Source organism: Arachis stenosperma, chromosome 2 (assembly GCF_014773155.1).
Source record: "Arachis stenosperma cultivar V10309 chromosome 2, arast.V10309.gnm1.PFL2, whole genome shotgun sequence".
Classification (NCBI taxonomy): Eukaryota; Viridiplantae; Streptophyta; class Magnoliopsida; order Fabales; family Fabaceae; genus Arachis; species Arachis stenosperma.
This window is the reverse complement of record NC_080378.1, coordinates 115089192-115110412: the sequence shown is the minus strand read 5'-3', so window position 1 is coordinate 115110412 and position 21221 is coordinate 115089192. Positions and strand designations below refer to the sequence as shown.

At 41.3% G+C, this 21221-nt stretch overlaps 1 protein-coding gene across 1 annotated transcript; it reads left to right on the top strand.

The window, feature by feature from the left end:
• The first annotated feature begins 1091 nt into the window (after nt 1-1091).
• On the top strand, nt 1092-20736 carry LOC130961905 (aluminum-activated malate transporter 14-like). The gene is made up of 6 exons (XM_057887942.1): nt 1092-1464; nt 2030-2170; nt 8192-8467; nt 19403-19515; nt 19623-19766; nt 20213-20736. The coding sequence occupies exons 1-6, from the start codon at nt 1119-1121 to the stop codon at nt 20618-20620; spliced, it is 1428 nt and encodes a 475-aa protein (XP_057743925.1). The 5' UTR covers nt 1092-1118; the 3' UTR covers nt 20621-20736.
• The last annotated feature ends 485 nt before the right edge of the window (nt 20737-21221 follow it).

The following is a 21221-nucleotide window of genomic DNA, read 5'->3' as shown; positions in this document are numbered from 1 at the left end:
TTCGCTTTAACAAGTATCGAGTGTTTAAATTTTATTTTGTGTGCAAATTTTGAAATAAAATTTTAATTTACGATATATTAGTCATTAATTTATTAGACTAGAAGGTACCGTAAAAAAATTTTGTGTGTAAATATATTTATGAACAACTTCATATTTTAGCACTTTAATACGATAGTCCATTTTAAATTTAGGAGTAAATAATATGAGTTTGATTGGATAGTTATTAATCTGTTTCGGCCAATATATATTTGCCAATATTTTGAAATTATTTTTTATTTTAAAATTTGAGAACTCAAATTTTAAATTTTAAATTATAAGTCATAAACCTTTTTAAAAATAAGAGTTAAAAAATAATTATATAATAAAAATATTTATTAATATTAATTAATTAAAAAATTAATTCTTTATATTTATTCAAATAATATGTATACATATTTTATTTTGTGTTGATAAAGTTTATTTTATATTTTTTCAAAATTGAAGAAATGGCACAGATAAGATGATGAGTGCAATAATTGATTAACCCATTGAGACTTTAATAATAATATGACTGGCTCACGACATATAATGAAATTATTTTTTTTTAAAATCAATTAATAAAAAAATATATAAATAATTATATCTAAGAGAAAATACACGAATATATATATATATATATATATATATATATATATTGTTAAAATCCTTTTAGAACCTTAACAATAAACCTTTTATACCTAAACTTCATCAATTTTTCCTACTTCATCATTTGATGTTATCCTTTTATTAATATATAATTCTCTTGCGTAGTATCCACTTTTTTTTATAGGAAAATTTTTAAATGTACCGTCATACCGGTGTTTCAGTAATTTTTAACCGTTAATCTTAATTATAAAAAATATATATAATATATATAATTAAGATCGACGGTTAAAAATTACTGATATACCGATACGACGGTACACTTAAAAATCTTCATTTTTTATATGCACATCAATAGTTTGAGGCATCACTAGAGTGTCTACTCTTTGCATATTATAAATAGACCCTCTCTCCAAGAGTTAGCAAGAGCTTAGCTTGTTATTAATTCATCAAAGTACACAAGAAAAAAAATTAAAAAAAAAGGAGAAATCCAAAAAATGGAATCAACTCATGTTATATCCATTACCAACAATGAAGAAGAAAATGTTGCTCATAACAAAGAGAAGAACAACAACAATAAAACATTCCCATTTTCTCCATCATTTCCAACCATTATTTCCCATGTTAAAGAAAAGAAATTCAACATGTCTTTTGTTCCAATCTTTCCTTCATTCTCCCATCTTAGTGAGCAAGAAACTAAGAACATAATTCATAGCATCAAAGTTGGAATCTCGCTTGTTTTGGTTTCACTTCTTTACCTCTTGGATCCTCTCTATGAACAAGTTGGAGAAAATGCAATGTGGGCTATCATGACTGTTGTTGTCATCTTTGAATTCTCTGCAGGTACTTAATTAATTAGTCTAACACAATAAGTTAATTATCATTATATATTAAACTAATTTAAATTAATTGAATAATCAGCTTATTCATTTGCTTATAAATGTCAGAAATTTAAATATTATTTTAAAAATTAAATTAAAAAATTTATTTTTTATCTCTAATATTTACAATTTCTTTTAAAATATTTTTTAATCTTTAATTGCATTCAATTTTTTTTAATATTTTCGATTTTTATCAAAATTATCCTGGACGTTAACTTTATGTAAAATATTAGAGACACAATTTAAAAGTTTTAGAGATAATTTTAAATATATAAAAAAATGTTAAAAACAAAATTAAATAAATTAAAAATATTAGAAATAAAATTGAATAAAACTAAATATTAGAAATAATTTTAAAAAATATAGTAAACATTAGAGACAAAAAATATATTTTAGATAGATATACAGCAACTCATTGACTCTTGCAATTATAGTTCACTTTCCTGCTTAACCTTTTTACTTATATATGATTTTGGAGCAAACAAATTATACTTTGTATTTTGATTATTGAATTGATATTCATGCAGGAGCTACACTTGGTAAGGGTTTAAACCGTGGAATGGGAACTATAGTAGGAGGTGGACTAGGTTGCATAGCAGCAATTTTGGCTCAAAAGCTCGGTGGGGTTGGCAACTCCATTATTATTGGAATTTGTATATTCATCTTTGGTAAGTTTTAGATTAATATATTATATGATTTATTTTATTATTATCTATATTTATTATTTATAGTATTGATTTATATATTTTTTAATTAAATAATTAGACACTAAAATAATCTAATTTATAATAAACCAACAATTATATATTTAAAAATTCAATAACCTATAATTGGTGACTGATTTTAATTTTCATTCGATTAAAGCTAAATTTGACAAAACACTAAAATTGCAATTGTACTACTATTTAGACAAGGATCCCGCTAGGGAAACAATGAAATATCTATACAATGCCTACAATGGGCTTTTTAATTGGGCCGAATTGAATTTAAAACAGAAAATTAACCCTAATCCTAACATGGCTGTTTACTTTAGCACACCACTATACTTTTGTTATTTCTAATTTTTCCCCAAACCCCAATCCCCTTTGTTTCGCCCTTTCTCTTCACCCAGTCAAACCCTTCCAATTGTTAGCAGAGAGCCGTGACGGCGCTAGAAACCTGAGCGCCGCAATCTGCAAGCAAGCGACCTGTTCGCTACCCTCCAGCACGGCGCCGTCACTGAAGATCCGGCATTCGCGTCGAAGATTAGAATAGCTGCCGGGCGAGAAGCAAGCAACCTAGCTAATGGGCGAGAAGCCGTCTATCAGAACAGCCGCGTCGGAGATCTCACCGCCGAAGTAAACATCTTCCCAGTACTCCACGACCGGGACCCGTTCTCTCTGAGCATAGAAGCAGCCCACCTTCGAGAAATAGCCTCCTGCTACTGAACAGGTCACTGGAAAGACATCCAACATCTTGACCGGAAGGATCCTAACCATCCAAGGTAAGTGGGTGAGGTTGTTCAGTTTCTGATTAGTATTCGCAGTTGCATGTTAGATAGTAGATGGATTTTGTTGATGAAATGCGTGATTAGCCATGCTGGAATAGCGGTAGGAGCCATTTTTGTAGTTAGTTTATTTTGTTGAAGTTCTTCATGATTTTATTTTAGCGCGGGAAAGGTCAGAAAAGTTTGGGATCGTGTTTAAATATGAATTAAGTTTGAAACTTTTTTGTCTTTTTTCGTGTGGACCATGTGCATGCAACGTGACGTATAATGGCTGACCTTCATTGAAAATTGGTTGATATTTGTTGGATGGTTACTTTATTAGGAAGTTGGATGGTTAGTTTTGCGAAAATTTTTTTTTTTGTGTAAACAGTGTCTATATTGAACAGCTACGTACCGGAAAACTATACAGTGAGGCATGTAGAAATTGGGTACAACTTTATTAAACTATCTCGTGGATTATAGAATAACCACCCAATATACTCGTTATGCATTAAGTTTACACGAAATAAAAAAAGAAAAAGGGTTCGTTCTAGCTAATGGAAAAAGGGTTCTTGCAATTAATAACATATGGACCTTTGCAACAACTGGCTTAGAACCTTTAAACTAACATCAATCCTATAAACATAGAGATGAGAAAATATACACTATCACAACCTCGTCCAACTAATCCTACTTTTTGTTGAAGGAGCTTAACAAAGACATGAAACTACCGGCTTGTTCGGGAACATTCAAGCCAGAAACAGCACAATGGTTTATATCTTGAAATGTGTGCGGACGAACCACCTGCCAAAAAAAAAAAGAAGAAAAAGTCCAATAGTTATGTTCTATGATACTACTATACCAAATAAACATAAAAAGTTGAGATTAAGCCAAACATATACCGGGGGTGAATTCTTTTGTTTTCTCTGTCTTGAATTCTTGATGGACTTCTCAAGGGCAGAGCCGAGCCTCTTACTCTTTGGCCTACCCTTTGTGGTTACCTTCGATGGGCCTTGGATATCAGCAACACCGACATCGTTCGAACTCTGTGAGCAAATGTTCGTCTGAGTCTCTGCCACGCTCTCTGCCCTCTTTTTGGCACGGTGCGTAGCCAACTTGGCCCTTGTTTCTTCCAAAGCACGATGCAGCAATGCTGTTTCTTCATCGTCACCGACGAACTCTTGAGCAACATTGTAGAAGTGTGCACACAGTCCCTTGAATGCAACATGACTCTCATCCGACCGACTGACATCATGGCTACTTTTGACATACGTATGCTTGTGCTTTATCTTCTTGCTCCATCGAGGAAGAACATAACAGGAAGGTACTTTGTACACTTTATACGAATGGAAAACTTCAAGGCAGTGACAGCACAACACACCAGAACTCTCAAAAAGATTGCACTCACAACAAAGCTCCTTTGTGGAACGGTCAAAGTGAACATCGTACGGAATGCATAGAATAGTATCGTTGAGTAGTTTCTCCTCTTCTACCTTCACGCAGACCAATGAACCCTGTTCATCAACTGCAGAAACTCTGCAGTTAGCCTTCCTCACAAACTCAATTTGAACATCCCTAAAGATGGACGTGGTATACTCTTGCTGAAACTGTTTCTCTATAGGCGAGGTCGTTGCACAAGGGATAACCCCCCTCGAGTCTGCAGCATCATCCTCCAGTTCCCTCTGCTCCTTGACTCCAAGCACATTGTCATATTCATGAACAAATTGGACCAAGCTAGTTTTACTGTGTAAGTATCCACCGTAGAATGCGTGCATGCTCTCACTCCTTTGCGTACTCCGCATTCCTGCCCAAAATTCACCCTTGAAATATATTGGGATCCACATGCATCGGTCATCATACAGATCTACAAGAAATAAATAATACCAACTTAAGCATAGAGGGCTTACACCAAATATATTACTATACCTGAGAAATGACCATCCAAAATCACTGATATATTAAACATCCAAATGTTTACTATAATGAACATCCAACTAATTATCATCCAAATGACTAATAAATTAAACATTCAGATGCCGACCAATTGCAATTAAAGCCTGAGAAGTAATCATACAGTAACAAACCTGACAGCCATGTGTTGTTATGTAAGTTGTACTCATCTATAAAATCAGCCCAATCATCTTCAAACGACTCCTCCGTCCGAGAGTTCCACACAATGTCGTTTAGGTCACCATACAAAGCTCCGTACCGGCGGTAACCCCCAAGCTTGGAAGGTAGCTTATTCATAATATGCCAAATGCACCACCGGTGGCGTGTGTCGGGTAAAGTATTTTTGATCGCACGGTAAAGGGATCGACATTGATCGGTTATGATACACTTTGGAGTAGTTCCCATGCACTTCACCCATTGGCTAAAAACCCACTCATAACTACCGATTTCCTCATTGCCCAACAAAGCACATCCGAGGAGGGTCGACTTACCATGGTGGTTAACCCCAACAAACGACACAAACGGTAATCCGTGCCTGCCAGAAAATCCAAACAGAAGTAAAAAATGTCAATCATGATCGAATAGCGTTTTATCAAGAGATGAAAAAAATAAATTAACTACTACGTACCTATTTGTACTATATGTGCTATCAACTGACACGACGTCTCCATAGTATTCATACGACGCCCTACACCTTGCATCAACCCATACTGCACTCTTAAATTTACACTCCTCGTCCAACTTCACCGCGTAAAAGAAGTTTGGATTGATGTCCTTCATTCTCATGAAGTAGCTCATCATCTCCCTGACATCCGCATTCACGTTGCTATTGCGGAGCCTTGCTGTTATATAGTTTCTTAAATCCTTCTCTGAGAATCCCAGGTTAGAGGGGCCACCAGCCTCATTTGACAAAGCAAGGAATGTCTTATTTGGACGAATTCCAGCCTCATCATTATCCTCGATCACGCACTTCGCATGCATGGTCAGCTTCCTATACTCATGGTAGTGCACTGCCTTTCTCGGTGAACAGGGGTGTGAGTGCGTCAAGTCAACCTTGAACAAAACCCAGTCTTGCACACCTTTATCAAACTTTACATATATCCTTGCCTTGCACCCAGCAGCTGAAATCGTATTCTTCCGCGTTGGTGCTTTAACACGAGACTCGCGGATCCCGTCGCGATTACAGTGTATAGCTTGATTAATGGGAGCCTTCGTGATCTTGTCAAATGTTGTCGTCCTTATCTTAGTTGCAAATCCAGCTTTTTTTGCATAGGAAACATAAAATTCATGCGCCATCTGTAACTGAGCAAATCGCATTCCAACTCTTAGTATCTCATCTTCTTGTAGGTTACCATGATCTGGTAACTGTATTTTTTATTAATCCAAAAGAAAAATTAATTACCATTAGTTATCAAATCAAACATGAACATTATGACTAAACAAAAGTAAGCTAGACTGCACTACCTCATCACCAGGCTCCATCTCTTCACTTCCAACATCCATAACATCCGACAACTGCATAGCCGATAATTCCAAAACAAACATAGTAACTAAAAGGAGGAAGATCCTTATCAAAACTCATTTAAATAAAATCTCTAAAACAATCACCGAAAACACATCAACAGCTACAAATCAAACCATGAGAATTATTTTTTTTATTTCATGTATTATTTAATTAAATTCAACTCTTTAGTTGTTTTTTTTTCATTCAATGAAAATTATTTAAAATTATTTCTTTTATTTTGGCTATTATTTAAGTGCCTTAATCTATCTTTAGTGGCTTCTTTTTTCACTCCATAAAGAAAATTCTTTTCCTGTATATTTAGATACACACACCCTTTTTTTCAGGTGCAGGAAGAAAAATATTAAAATTTTAACATTATTTATTCCTATAAGCATGAAAAATATTAAAATAATATGCATGAAGCATATGAGCATATAACGTTACAAATATGCAGTGAGCATATAAGCATACCATTACATGATTAAAACACTCATATAAGCATATCATGGTTAGCATGTTGCAAATACAGATAGTATTTCCTTCAATTCAGTAAACAAGTTCAGCCACTACATCACACTATAGTTATCTATTTTACATACTTGCATGATCATCATGTAGATATAATATACACACACTGTAGATAAAAATAAATTCATATGAGCATACCAAAAAATTAAATTATGCTATCCCATCATGCATATAGGCACATAAGTACATAATAGGATGATTAGCAAATGAATATGCCATTTAACATGATGACAGCATAAATTCACATACAAAAAACACGTAAGAAAATATACTTCCTGAATATAATCATATAACCATAAAATGATTACTTAATTTCAGCTAATCCTCAATGCATATAATCATACTATTAAAAATAAAACAAACATAACTTTAATTACATCTCAACTCATCGATTATAATTGCATGTTTCAATAAGCATATAATCAAAAAACTCATTTATGGCAGAATTAAACGCGAAATAAACATCCATGGCAGAATTTGAGGATTCTAATTGCTCACCTTGTTTGACTTGTGACCGTGCTCTGCGACATCGGCGGCTAAGTTTTCTTGTTCGTTTGATAAATTTTCAGAAAATTCAGCGGCAACACAAACTAACGGTTCAACTATATCAACCTCCATTAGTGAATTTCGGCTAGGTGATGTGCATAAAAGAGGACCCTCGCTTGCAGCACGTTCTTCTTGCAATTCTGCCATTCTGAAGGAGTGAACACCGGCTGCGTTGTGTGCAGATGAGAGGGCGGCACTGTCGATCGTAGATGAGAGGGCGGCTGCGTTGGAAAGATCCTGCATGGGGCAGTCGTGCTGCGTTGTGTGCAGATGAGAGGGCGGCGCTGTCGATCGTAGATGAGAGGGCAGCTGCGTTGGAAAGATGCTGCATGGGGTAGCCATGTAATCCTTGATGAGATGACGCAGCGTTTTAACCTAATTAATTGATTAGAATCTATAATTAATAGTAATACTAAATAGTTTCAAATTTCAAATTAGAAATAATACAAAATTAATTGATAACCCATTATTTAATTTAAATTTCATTTAAACCCCCATTGTATGCATTGTACAATAAATCTATTGTTTCCTCATACTTTTCCTTTAGACAAACTTATTTCAGTTATTTCCAGTTCAATTATAAATTTAAGTTTCACCAAACACTCAATTTTTTTCAATTATACTACTTTGATCATAAATATTTTTGTTGCTAATTAATGATTAGAGAAACCACTGAAAAGTAATTATTAATTTCAGGAGCAATTGCAACATATTTTAGAATGATTCCAAGGATAAAGAGAAGATATGAATATGGGGTGATGATATTCATTCTGACATTAAACCTTGTATTGGTGTCTGTGGTGCGTGACGAACAACAAGTTTGGGAAATAGCACGTGATCGTCTCTTAACAATTGTGATTGGTTTCATCATTTACATTTCTGTGAGTTTCTTCTTGTTTCCTCTTTGGGCCAGCAATGAATTTCATGATTCCACTCACTCAAGCTTTCAACATCTCGCCAATGCAATCCAAGGTACATATATAGATCGACTTTGACAATTTAAAATTGTTCGTTGGTCGGGTTCCAAACAGATCGGGTGGACGGAGGATGCAAGGGTGAGGACGCCTTAACTTGGGTCGCACTGTCTTACGGGTAGTCGAGTAGCCGAGCACTTGTCTTGGAGAAATGATGGGGGGGGTGCCACCTGCAAAGACACTCCGACGCTCAAGTCAGCAATGTGCAGGCGAGTAGAGTAAAGGGTTGAAAAGTTATGACATACCTCGGGGGAAGAGCCAATCTTCCCCTTATATATATATGTCAGTAGTGGGCCCCCTATGGGACAGGCCCATATTCCCAAGGACGCTGTCCCGCAGCCGTGTGTGAGCCGTACAGGACGCGTGTCATCGGGTCGGTTAGAGGGCGCGTGCCCGGGTCGGGTATTGCTTGGGTCGGGTCGACCCGCGCTGACTTTGGGCCGGACCGTAACAGTGCCCCCACGCGCCAATGGTAGTCGTGGGAGCTACCAATGGCGTGTCGTGTCGCATCTCGTCTGGCCGGCCGTTCGTGGGAAGGGTGTGTCCCCAACGCGCGTCTCTTGGTTGCTTAAGCAACCGTTTCATCGCTTTGTTTCCTGCGCCGAGCATTGAATGCTCATAATGGGGTGAAAAACCCCGTTTGAAAAGAGCATTCTGCCCCCAGGCGTTTCGCGCTTTGGGAGCAGTTTTTAAACGGTTGGTTTCGGTGCTTTTGTACCTTTTCACACTCCCCATTTTTTCCTTTCTTCCTCCCTGCTGCAAGATTTCAAGGTGTTGCTGTGGTGCCTCTGTTCATCCTTCTTGCTTTTTCCCAGATTCGCAACTTCTTCCTCTTTTAATCAATTCAGGTATCTTTCGAATCACTCCCCCTTTTATGCATTATTTTTGTATGCTTGTTGCTTGGTTCTTTGAAGTTACTGTGTAGCCTTTTAGTTGCGAGTAGACGCGTTAGGGGGAAAAGTACCATTCCAGGGTAGGTTTTTTCTCGTTCTTTTTTGTCATTTAGTCTTGATTGGCCTTAGTCGGGAAGTCGTGGGGGTAGTGCTTGTGTTCGGCCTGAGCAACCGATCTCTTAGACTAACTGGATGGTACCCCCATGTAGGTATGGCTCGCACGGTCTCCCGGGCATCCGTTAACCCTGCGGCGTACGACCAATATGCTTGGGTCGTCTCTGATGTAAGGGATTCACCCAATCAAATGGGCGAGGAGGAGCTCACCGAGTTCCGACAAGCCGGGTATTTGTGCGGCGGGACCGACGAGGAGGCCAATTACGACGTTTTCGTCCCGGCTCCTCACGAGCGATTGTACGAAATCAACTTCCAACCCCGCCAGGTCGCCGACTGGATTTGGTTCTACAAAGCCATGTTCACTCAAGTCGGAGTTCGCATTCCGTTCTCAGCCTTTCAAATGGCGCTCTTAAACCGAATTTTCGTGTCACCGTCGCAGTTGCATCCGAACAGTTGGGCTTCGATCCGCTGTTTCGAGATGGTCTGTGAATATCTCGAACTGCTGGTGTCTGTGGATGTTTTCCTCTTTTTCTTCACCCTCACGGACCCTTCCATGGAGGGGAAACATAGAAAAGGGTTCATGTCCTTCCGGGCTGCCCAGGGTCGGAAGATTTTCGGTTTGTTCGAAGATTCTTACCATGGGTTTAAGGACAAGTATTTTAAGGTCCGCCCGGCCAAAGATCGTCACCCCTTTTGGTTGTCTTTGGAGGGGGTACGGCTCATCCCGACTTATTGGAGCTTCGGGGCAAGGGCCAATAGTTTTATTAAGGTAAATTATAAAAGCATGTCGGCAGTAGATAAGCAGATTGCCGAGGTGCTAAACGCAGTTTTTGGGAAGAACCCGGCAAATCCCCATCTCCTCATGGGTGACAGGGAGTCCGGCCGTAATTATATTTGTGAGGAGCTTTTCACTTTGCCCTTTGTCTTTTTTCCTTTTATTGATATTGTGTGGCGAGTAACCGACCTTCTTTGTTTTCCTGCAGTGGATATGTCTGCGTCGGTGACGGGCCTTGCCGACTTGTTTCAAACCTTCCTTGCCGGTGGTGATGACGAGGAGGGTGACGAGCAGCCTACCCCCGAGGGGCCTGATGCTCCTCCGGAGGGCCAGGATGCTCCCGAGCAGAGGGCCGCAACCGACGAGATCGGGACCTCGGCTCAGGGCGCCATGGTAGAAGGTGGCAAGGTGGTCCACGTTTCCCCTATCCGTGAGGTGACCGGGATTGGGGGTTCGGTGCCCAATCCGGATGATGAGGAGGAGGTGGTAGAAGTCTCCAGCCTGAAGAGAAAGAGGAAGAAGACATCCACGGCGTCGTCTAGTCCTGAGGGTGTCCTTACCGTTATGGAAAGGAATTTCGACGCTTCAAATTTTATAGACACCCAGCTGATCCCCGGTACCGAGGAGCATTTCCATGAGTCATCCCTTGCCGGGCAGGCGAGGTGGATGTACCGCACTCTTCTGCGCGGTGCGGTCATAGCTCGGAAGGCCGAGTTCGAACTGTCCAGGATGGAGTCTCTCCGCCGGAGGTTGGATTCCGCTGGGAAGGCCAATAATGAGTTAAAAAGTGAAGTTGAGACCCTTCGGGAGCAGCTGACTCAATCTTCAGAAAAATTGGATGCCGCTGAGAAGAAGGCCACCGCTGCCGAAAAGAAAGCCGCTGCCGCCGAACAGAAGGCCACAACTGCTGAGGCAAAACAAAAGGAATCGGACGCGACGGTTGCACGTTTAGTCGAGCGCGAGATGGCTTTGGAGAGACAAGTCGGCGCAGCGCAGAAGCGTGCGGCCGAAGTCGAGAAGGAGAAGCAGGCCGTGGAGGCCGAACTGGCAACATGGAAAGCTAAGTATAAAGATGTCGTCAAACAGGGAAAAGGCGCGATTTTGGGCACCGAGGAAGCCCTGAAAGCTCAACTTAAAATCGTTGCCCCTGAGTTCGATACGTCGGCAATCGGTGTTTTTAAGATTATTAAGGATGGCCAAGTTGTCGATGCCCCCAAGAAATGAACTCTTTGTTTCATCGTCTTTTGTTAAGCCGTTTTGTTTTGGCTTGTGAACAGTTGATTTTGGCCGTTTTGGCTTATGAACAATTTAATCTTAGCCGTTTTTATTTTGGCTTGTGAACAATGACTTTTTGGTCGCTTGCTCGTGTTGTCGCGATAAAGTTTTTCTTACTCGTCTGATTGCGTTATCGTTTCTATTAACCGTTTTTTGGTTTATAGTCGTTTACTCCGGTGGCCCGTGGCCTCTCGTGTAGTTATTCGTTAGAATGGTAGTTGATGATCTCCCGGGGTGATCAGTCCCGGGTCAGATGTCGTCGTTAGTCATGACGGGATGGTTTATCTGAAAAACGAAGATAGAACAGGGTGGAGAATTTGCACAAGTATATCTTATTCGGTAACCACATGAAGGACTCGAAAGTTACTTTAAATGACAAATTTACTACTTAGCTAGATTAGCCGGCATATCGCTCTGTCCTCTAGGAGTAGAATCTTCTAAGGTTGTCCGCGTTCCATGTCCTCGGGACCTCCTTGCCATCGAGCCTTTCTAGCTTGAATGCTCCTTTTCCCATCACTTTCTTGATTCTATATGGGCCTTCCCAGTTGGCCGCTAGCTTGCCTTCTCCAGGGGTCGGCAGGCCGATATCATTTCGCCTCAGGACGAGATCGTTTGGCTCGAATTCCCTCTTGAGCACTTTGGTGTTGTAGCGCAGCGCCACTCTTTGTTTTAGCGCCGTTTCTGTCAAATGGGCCATTTCCCGGGCTTCATCTATCAGGTCCTTTTCTACAGTTTCCTCCACACCTTTCAAAAGCAATCGCGGACTCGGCTCACCGATCTCTACGGGTATTACCGCATCCACCCCGTACGTTAATCGGAAAGGAGTTTCCTTGGTGGAGGACTCCTCGGTTGTTCGGTAAGACCAGAGGACCGACGCTAGCTCGTCGGCCCAAGCACCCTTCTTATTGTCCAACCTCTTCTTCAATCCTGAAAGGATAACCTTGTTGGCGGACTCCACTTGTCCGTTCGTCTGGGGGTGTTCTACCGAAGAGAACCTTTGCCTTATACCCAGGCCGCTGAGAAATTCTGTGAACTTCTTGTCAGTAAACTGCGTGCCATTGTCCGAGATGACGACTTCTGGTATCCCGAATCGTGTTATCACCTGCCTCCACATGAATCTTCTGCAATTGGCCGAGGATATGCTAGCCAGTGGTTCGGCCTCAATCCATTTGGTGTAGTAATCAATCGCTACTATGAGATATTTGACCTGCCCAGGGCCGACTGGGAAGGGCCCTAAGAGGTCGACTCCCCACTGAGCGAACGGCCGGGAGGTCGTTAGCAAGCTTAACTCGGAGGCCGGTGCCTTGGCAAAGTTGGCGTTCTGTTGGCACTTTATGCATTTTTTGACAAACTCTTTGGAATCTGCCATCATCGACGGCCACTAGTACCCGGCTCGGATTAACTTCCTTGCTAGAGCTTTGCCTCCGATGTGGTGCCCACAGCAGCCCTCATGGACTTCCTTGAGGACATAGTCCGTCTGGTCGGGGTGTAGGCACTTCAGTAGGGGTTGGCTAAGCCCTTTTCTGAACAGCTGTCCTTGGATGACGGCGTATTTTGCCGCTTCTCTTCTAAGTTTTGCCGCATCCTTTTCATCACCAGGGACTTGGCCGTGTTCTAGGAAGTTGGTGATGGGGTCCAGCCATGAAGAACTTAGGGTGGTTATGTGTAGTGCAATTGCTGGTTCCCTTGTCATGCCTTGGATGAGAGACCGGTTCCCCTCCCCTGGCTTCGTGCTGGCCAATTTTGATAGGAGGTCTGCCCGTGTGTTCCTTTCTCTGGGTACATGCTGGACCGTGACCTCTTCGAACTTTTGGCTCAAGCTTTTAACCTTTTCTAAGTACTTCTGCAACAAGGGGTCCTTGGCTTGGTAGCTGCCGTTTACTTGGGAAGTGACGACTTGGGAATCGCTGCATACTTGCAGTCTTCTTGCGCCGACTTCCGCCACTAGGGTCAAGCCTCCTATGAGGGCTTCGTATTCCGCTTGGTTGTTTGAGATGGGAAATTCGAATCTAACCGACTGTTCGTATACAACCCCAATCGGGCTTTCCAGGATGATCCCGGCACCTCCGAAGGTCTGGTTGGAGGCTCCGTCCACATGGAGCTTCCACCGTGTACCCATGTCTTCGCCTGGATCTCCCGTTACTTCAACCAAGAAATCCGCCATGGCCTGCGCCTTGATGGCTTGCCGGGGCTCGTACCGTATGTCATATTGAGAGAGTTCAATGGACCAAGTCATCATTCTTCCCGCTAGGTCGGGTTTTTGGAGAACTTGTCGGATCCCCTGGTCCGTTCTGACGACCACTTGGTGACTTTGGAAGTATTGTTTTAACCTTCTCGAGGAAGTTAGGAGTGCCAAGGCTAGCTTTTCCAACTTGCTATATCTTAATTCTGCTCCTTGTAGGGCCCTGCTTATGAAGTAGACTGGTTGTTGGTTTTTCCCGTCCTCCCGTATCAGTACTGCGGCCAGGGCTTCGCTTGTTATAGCGAGGTATAGGTATAGTGGTTCCCCGTCCCTTGGCTTCCCGAGAACGGGAGGTGCCGCCAGGATTTCCTTGAAGTGTTGAAAGGCTTCTTCGCACGCGGGTGTCCACTCAAACGCCATCCCTTTCTTCATGAGGTTAAAAAATGGCAGGGCCTTCGTCGCCGAGGCTCCGAGAAATCGGGAAAGTGATGTCAGTCGTCCTGCCAACCTCTGGACGTCCTTGATACAGCCCGGGCTCTTCATCTGAAGTATTGCCTGGCATTTCTCCGGGTTAGCTTCTACCCCTCTCTGAGTTATCATAAATCCCAGGAACTTGCCGGCTTCCATGGCGAAGGCGCACTTGAGGGGGTTCAGCCTCATATCGTGTTGACGGAGGGACGCGAATACACTTGCCAGGTCGTTTAGGAGGTCGTCAGGTCGTGCTGTTTTTGCCAGGATGTCGTCCACGTAAACTTCAACCGTTTTCCCTATGAGGTCGTGGAATATCCTGTTCATCAGCCTTTGATATGTCGCCCCCGCATTTTTTAAGCCAAATGGCATTACCTTATAGCAGAAAGTTCCTCCTGGCGTTATGAACGCCGTTTTGTCTTCGTCTGGTCGGTGCATTGGTATCTGATTGTAACCAGAGTAGGCGTCCATGAAACTTAGATACCGGTATCCCGCCGCGGCGTCGACGAGTGCATCTATGTTGGGGAGGGGGAAGCAATCTTTGGGGCATGCTTTGTTAAGGTCAGAGTAGTCCACGCACATTCTCCACCTGCCATTGTGTTTTTTTACCAATACTACATTTGAGAGCCACGTCGTGTAGTCCACTTCCCGTATGAAGCCTGCTTCTAGGAGGCCGGCCGTTTGCTTGGCTACCTCCTCTGCTCTTTCCGCTGACATCTTTCTCCTCCGTTGAGCCACTGGGTGTGCCTCCGGCTTGACGGCTAGGTGATGTGAAATGATTTTTGGATCTATGCCCGGCATGTCGGCTGGTGTCCATGCGAACAAGTCCCTGTTGGCCCTTATCATTTCAATCAAAGGCTCTTTCAGCTCCTGTGGGAGGTTCTTGTTAACGAATGTAAACTTTTCCTCCTCGTCACCGATTCTAAACTTCTCGAGGTCCCCTTCTGGTTCTGGCCTCGGCTTGTCCTCTACTCTAGCATCAAGGTCGGCTAGGAACACGCCGGATGCTTCCTTGGACTTCTTCCTGAGGGAAAGGCTGGCGTTGTCACAAGCGACCGCCGTCTCGAGGTCTCCTCTTACGGTTCCTATGGATCCATCATCGGTGACGAACTTCATAACTAGCAGCTTGGTGTTGATTATGGCTTCAAGATCATTGATTGTTTTTCTTCCCAAGATGATGTTGTAGGTTGTGGAATCTCGGAGAATTACGAACTCGGCCATCGCCGATCTTCGGCCTTGCATCTGTCCCACCGAGATTGGTAGGGAAATGACTCCGTCCGGTTTTATGAAGTGGTCGCCTAACCCAATAACCCCGTGCTGGTGAGTCGTCAGGTCGGCATCCTTTAGCCCTAATGCGCCGAATACGTTGCGGAACATGATGTTTGAATCGGCTCCCGTGTCGACAAGGATCCGTTTGACGAGGCCGGTTCCCACTCTGGCCGTTATGACCATGGGGGGGTTTTCCGGGGCGTCGTTGAACCATTGGTCTTCTGGGCCGAAAGAAATGGATGGAGGTTTTTTGGTACTTTGCACCGGTGAGGACGAGATCGCCAGAACCTTGGCGTCTTTCTTGTGTGCCGACCGGGATTTTGGTGCAGCGTTTTTTGCCGTTACCACGTTTATCACAGTGAGGCCGTGGTCTCTGTCTTCGGGCTCCTGTCGCCGCTTGGCCGAGCGCGTCTTTCCTTCCTCGTCTTGATCACGATAACGCCTTCTCGGCTCCCTGATGAGATGGGAGAACGATGCTAGCTTTCCTTCCCTTATCGCCTGTTCTAATGCATCCTTCAGGTCGAAATAGTCCTGTGTTTGATGGCCATACCCCTTATGGTAATCACAATAAAGGTTCTTGTTTCCACCCGTACGGTCCTTAAGTGGTCGAGGCTTCGGAAGAATTTCCTTCTCAGCTATTTGTTGATACACTTCCACGATGGGGAGGGTGAGTGGAGTGTAGTTAGTAAATTTTTCGACTCGAGGGAATGGCCTAGGTGCTTTGTTTGATGCCTCCTCCCTGGCCTTTTCTTTTGCTCTCTCACCGTCTCCACCGGACTGCCGAGCCTGGCCATGACCGGACTGCCGCTTATTGGCAGCCACGACTCGGCTGACTTCCTCGTCGTTTATGTACTCCTTGGCCACCGTTTGGATTTCATGCATTGTCCAAACCGGCTTTGTGGTAAGGTGTTTCCGGAAGTTCTCGTTGAGGAGGCCGTTCGTCAGGCAGAGACTGGCCACCGAATCGGTTAAGCCGTCGATTTCCAAGCATTCGTCGTTGAACCGATCTAAGTACCTCCTGGTCGGCTCTCCCTGTCTCTGGGTTACCCCGAGAAGGTTGATAGGATGCTTGGCTTTTGCTATTCGCGTTGTAAATTGAGCCAGGAATGCGCGACTGATGTCTGAGAAATTGTAGATGGAACCTTGAGGGAGGCCGTTAAACCATCTGATTGCTGGTCCTGCTAGGGTTACCGGGAAGGCGCGGCATCTTACTTCGTCGCCCACTCCCTCTAGATTCATCCTGGCCTCGAAGGCCGTGAGGTGTTCTAGAGGGTCTTGAGTTCCGTCGTACCTCATGTCCGTTGGCTTGTCGAAGTGTTTCGGCAGTCGGACCTCGAGGATAGATCGGTGGAACGGGGTGGCGCCCATTATCACAGGTTGTCGTGTTCTTCTGTCTTCGCGACCTCTTGTCGCTCGATGGGTCGGTCTGCCGCGAGAGTAGATGATCGTGTCATTTCGTCTCCTCATTATGGGTGACTCCTCCCGCGAGCTCTCCGCTTCCGTCCGCGGGCGGCTTCGGTGAGAGTCTTCCTCCTCGCTCCCGGGAGACGGGGTATAGCTCGGATCGGTCGACCGTCCGTCCCGCTCCCGGTCGGCAAGCTGCCGCTCCAGATTCTGGACTCTGTGGCGTAGCTCTTGCATTATTATGGCGCTATCGCCGCCCGTTCCTCCGAATGGTCGTGTCCTCGTGTGTCGATGGGGGGACCTCCGCCGCCCCCCTTGCGAGGCGACGGAGGCTGCCCCCTCCGCTCCGGCAGCCCGGCCTTGGTCGCCGGGACCCAGTACAACTTCCATTTAGACGATCCCCACAGACGGCGCCAATGTTCGTTGGTCGGGTTCCGAACAGATCGGGTGGACGGAGGATGCAAGGGTGAGGACGCCTTAACTTGGGTCGCACTGTCTTACGGGTAGTCGAGTAGCCGAGCACTTGTCTTGGAGAAATGATGGGGGGGTGCCACCTGCAAAGACACTCCGACGCTCAAGTCAGCAATGTGCAGGCGAGTAGAGTAAAGGGTTGAAAAGTTATGACATACCTCGGGGGAAGAGCCAATCTTCCCCTTATATATATATGTCAGTAGTGGGCCCCCTATGGGACAGGCCCATATTCCCAAGGACGCTGTCCCGCAGCCGTGTGTGAGCCGTACAGGACGCGTGTCATCGGGTCGGTTAGAGGGCGCGTGCCCGGGTCGGGTATTGCTTGGGTCGGGTCGACCCGCGCTGACTTTGGGCCGGACCGTAACAAAAATACAACAATATCAATTTAGCAATACTTTTTAAAAAAGTGTAACTAAAAAATGTTTTTAAAATATAAAATAAATAAGGGCTTTAATTTTAATAATACTTCCATAATCAGTATAAACATTATGAATATAAACATACTAAAATTACCTAATAATATATGCTAGCTTTTAAGGGAACTTATATAAGTGGATGTGGCCCATGATCCTCTTTGATATTAAAAATGAGTTCATACTAGTTAATTAAGAAGGATGATATAGAGTACAAATAATTAATGATAAAAGGATCTACATATGTTTATTAATTTAGAAAAAACATATGATAGGGTGTTAAGAGAGGTCTGATAGAAGCTTTTAGAAAAGAAGAGAGTAAGGATCGGGTACAATTAAAGATATGTATGATGGAGCCACAACATGTGTGAAGATTCAAGGTGGTGTGACAGAGAAATTTTTTATTGGTATAGGATTATACCAAGGATCTTCTTTAAGTCCATACCTTTTCATTTACATTAGTCTTGGAAGTACTCACAGAGCATATCCAAGAGCCTGTGTCAAGGTGCATGCTTTTTGCCGATGATATTGTTCTTATGGGAGAGTCAAAAGAAGACCTAAATAAGAAGTTGGACTTATGGAGAGAAGCTCTGAAAAGTGTATGGTCTGCGCATAAGCCGTAGTAAGACGGAATATATGGAATGTAAGTTCGGTCTGCGAAGGAAAACCCTAATATAGAAGTGAAGATTGGAAAAACATCCTACGATTAAGTATCTTGGGTGCATCATACAAGATAATTGAGAGATTGAACAGGATGTAAATCATAGGATTCAAGCATGTTAGTCAAAATGGCGGAGTGCATCTGATTTTATATGTGACAAAAAAGTGCCTTTAAAACTTAAAGGTAAATTCTATCACGCTGTTATAAGACCGTCTATGCTTTTATGGTACAGAGTGTTGGACAGCTAAAGAAGAACACGAACATAAGTTAAGTGTGGCAGAGATGAAGATGTTGAGATGGATGAGCGATTATACGCGATTGGATAAAATAAGGAGCGAAGATTTAAGGGAGAGAGTTGGAGTAGCATCCACTGTGAAAAAGATGGTAGAGAATCGCATCTCAGGTGGTTTGGACATGTGAGAAGAAGGCCGACAGGACACTCAGTCAGGAGGGTGGATGAGATGGAGGATGGATAAGGGGTGAAAGGCAGAAGAAGACCTAAGAAAACTATCCATAAGGTGGTCAAACGAGATCTACATATAAACGATTTCGCTGTAGACGTGATACATGACAGAGCTCAATGACATCATTTGATTTACGTAGCCGACCCCACTTAGTGGGACAAGACTTTGTTATTGTTGTTGTTTGTTCTGTAAAATATTTTTAACTTAATTTTGTATTAATATTTTTAATTTATTCAATTTTGTGTCTAATATTTTGTATTTATATTAAAATTATTTTTAAATATTTTTAATGTTGTCTCTAATATTTTAGATGAAATTAACGTCCAAAAATAATTTTGACACAAGTCAAAAATGTAAAAACAAATTTAAATAAAATTAAATATTAAAAAGATTTTTGAATAAAATTACAAACATAATTAGGGACAAAACTTTACCGTTAAATATACTATATAATATGTCTTAATATAAAAACAAGAAAAACAAATAGCCAAGCTAGCCATTAAACACAAAGTTTTGATCTTAGCTTTCATATATTTTATTGTAGGGTGTTTGGAGGATTATATGAGATTTGCTGACGAAAAAGAAAATGAGGCCACCAATACCAACTTCACTTTTTGCAAGACTTTGTTGAACTCCAAGTCAAAGGATGAGTTATTGGTACATATATATATACTTATGGAATCATCATGTGTTTCTATTATATTATCCATTATTCTCTTAATTATTAAGTGTAATAATAATACAAAAAATACTTCTGTTTTTAGGCAAATTATGCAAAGTGGGAGCCCTTGCATGGAAAATTTGGATACTCGTACCCTTGGCAAAATTACCTAAAGATTGGAGAGGTTAATCGGGAATTGGCTGCAATTATTCTTGTTCTTGGAAGGTGCCTCCAAACCTCAAAAAAGGTAGGTTAACAAATTAAATTTGCATGCACATGTATGTAGTAATATATATAATTTAATTTTGATTCACCGATAAAATCACATATTATACAATTTTACATAATTATTTAATTAAATTCATATACTTATATGACTTTTAAATTTAAAGATATGATAACACACATATATATCATTATTATATACTTGACTTTTGTTAATATTAAAAAATAATACTAAATTATATTAAAATATTATTTATTTATATTAATAATATTTTAATAAATATTAAATATATTCTATATTATTAAAGAATTTTAGTAATATATTTTTTTAAATTTTATTAACATTTAATAAAAATATTATAATAATATAAGTCTTCTATAGTAATATTATAAAAAAACGATATAATAGACTTATTAGATGTAATAAGCTTATTATATATTTTGAGTTGAATGGTGTTTAATTTGTAGCCCATGGAATTGCAATCATGGAGTGAAACAATCCAAGTCATTGAACCATGTTTTGAAGCAATTGGGTCAAATATTGTGTGGACTCTAAAGGAACTTGGAGAAAGCATGAAACAAATGAGGAAGATTCATGCTTCTCAAATCTCAACTAAGTTAAAGGCATCAAGAGCAGACATAAGCATGGTGGTTAAGATTACTATTTCCACATCCAAGAAGATATCAACAATAATGCTTAATAATAATGATGAGAATAATAATTGTTATGATGATGATGATGATGTATCACTTGCAATTGCTAGCTTCTTGTTCTTGCTCAAGGAGGTTGTGAACAAGGTAGAGGAGTTGACCAAAGTGGTGGAACAACTTGGAGATATTGCTGGCTTTATTGCACATTCAACTCTAGTTACTTAGTTGGTGTGTTTTCAGATACTGCTGAAATTGAGAGATTGAAATTTAATATTATGTTTGGTGGTCAAGAAATTGAAATTAAAATTTCAGTTTTGAGATACAAAATTTCAATATGTATATTTTCAGAAAATGAAGACAGATAGGACTGAAATTTATGAAATTGAATATTGAAACTTTAATAATATTTCTTTTTAAAATTACTCTCAATTAACTTTTTAAATTTCAATCTACCCCTTAACTTTTATATTTATCTTAAACCAAATATGATATTTAGACATAATTTAGTTCAGTATATTTTATATCAATACAATACAAAAACTTAATTTAGTCTTTAATTATCTTTCAGTCTCTGTCTCCTAATCTCTATCTCCTAATCTCTATCTCTCAATCTCAGTCTCCCTTCTAAACGCAACTTTACTATATATGTTAGATTAAATTGAAAAAAGTACTATGCACATAATAATATGCTATATTAGCTTTTTAATTTGCCATTATTTTTGGCATATGAAATTGGAACCAATGTGTTTTTCATTATCCTTGAGGGGTAATCTAAATGAATTTCATCTAAGTGAATAGTCACTTTTATAAGATGAAATGAGCCAAG

What these genes read in the sequence shown, in the direction of transcription:
- LOC130961905 (XM_057887942.1), top strand. Translation starts at nt 1,119, where the DNA reads ATGGAATCAACTCATGTTATATCCATTACCAACAATGAAGAAGAAAAT. An exon ending in AGTCAAAGGATGAGTTATTG is followed by an intron (nt 19,516 to 19,622) that starts GTACATATATAT and finishes TTCTGTTTTTAG; the next exon opens with GCAAATTATGCAAAGTGGGA. An exon ending in GCCTCCAAACCTCAAAAAAG is followed by an intron (nt 19,767 to 20,212) that starts GTAGGTTAACAA and finishes TTTAATTTGTAG; the next exon opens with CCCATGGAATTGCAATCATG.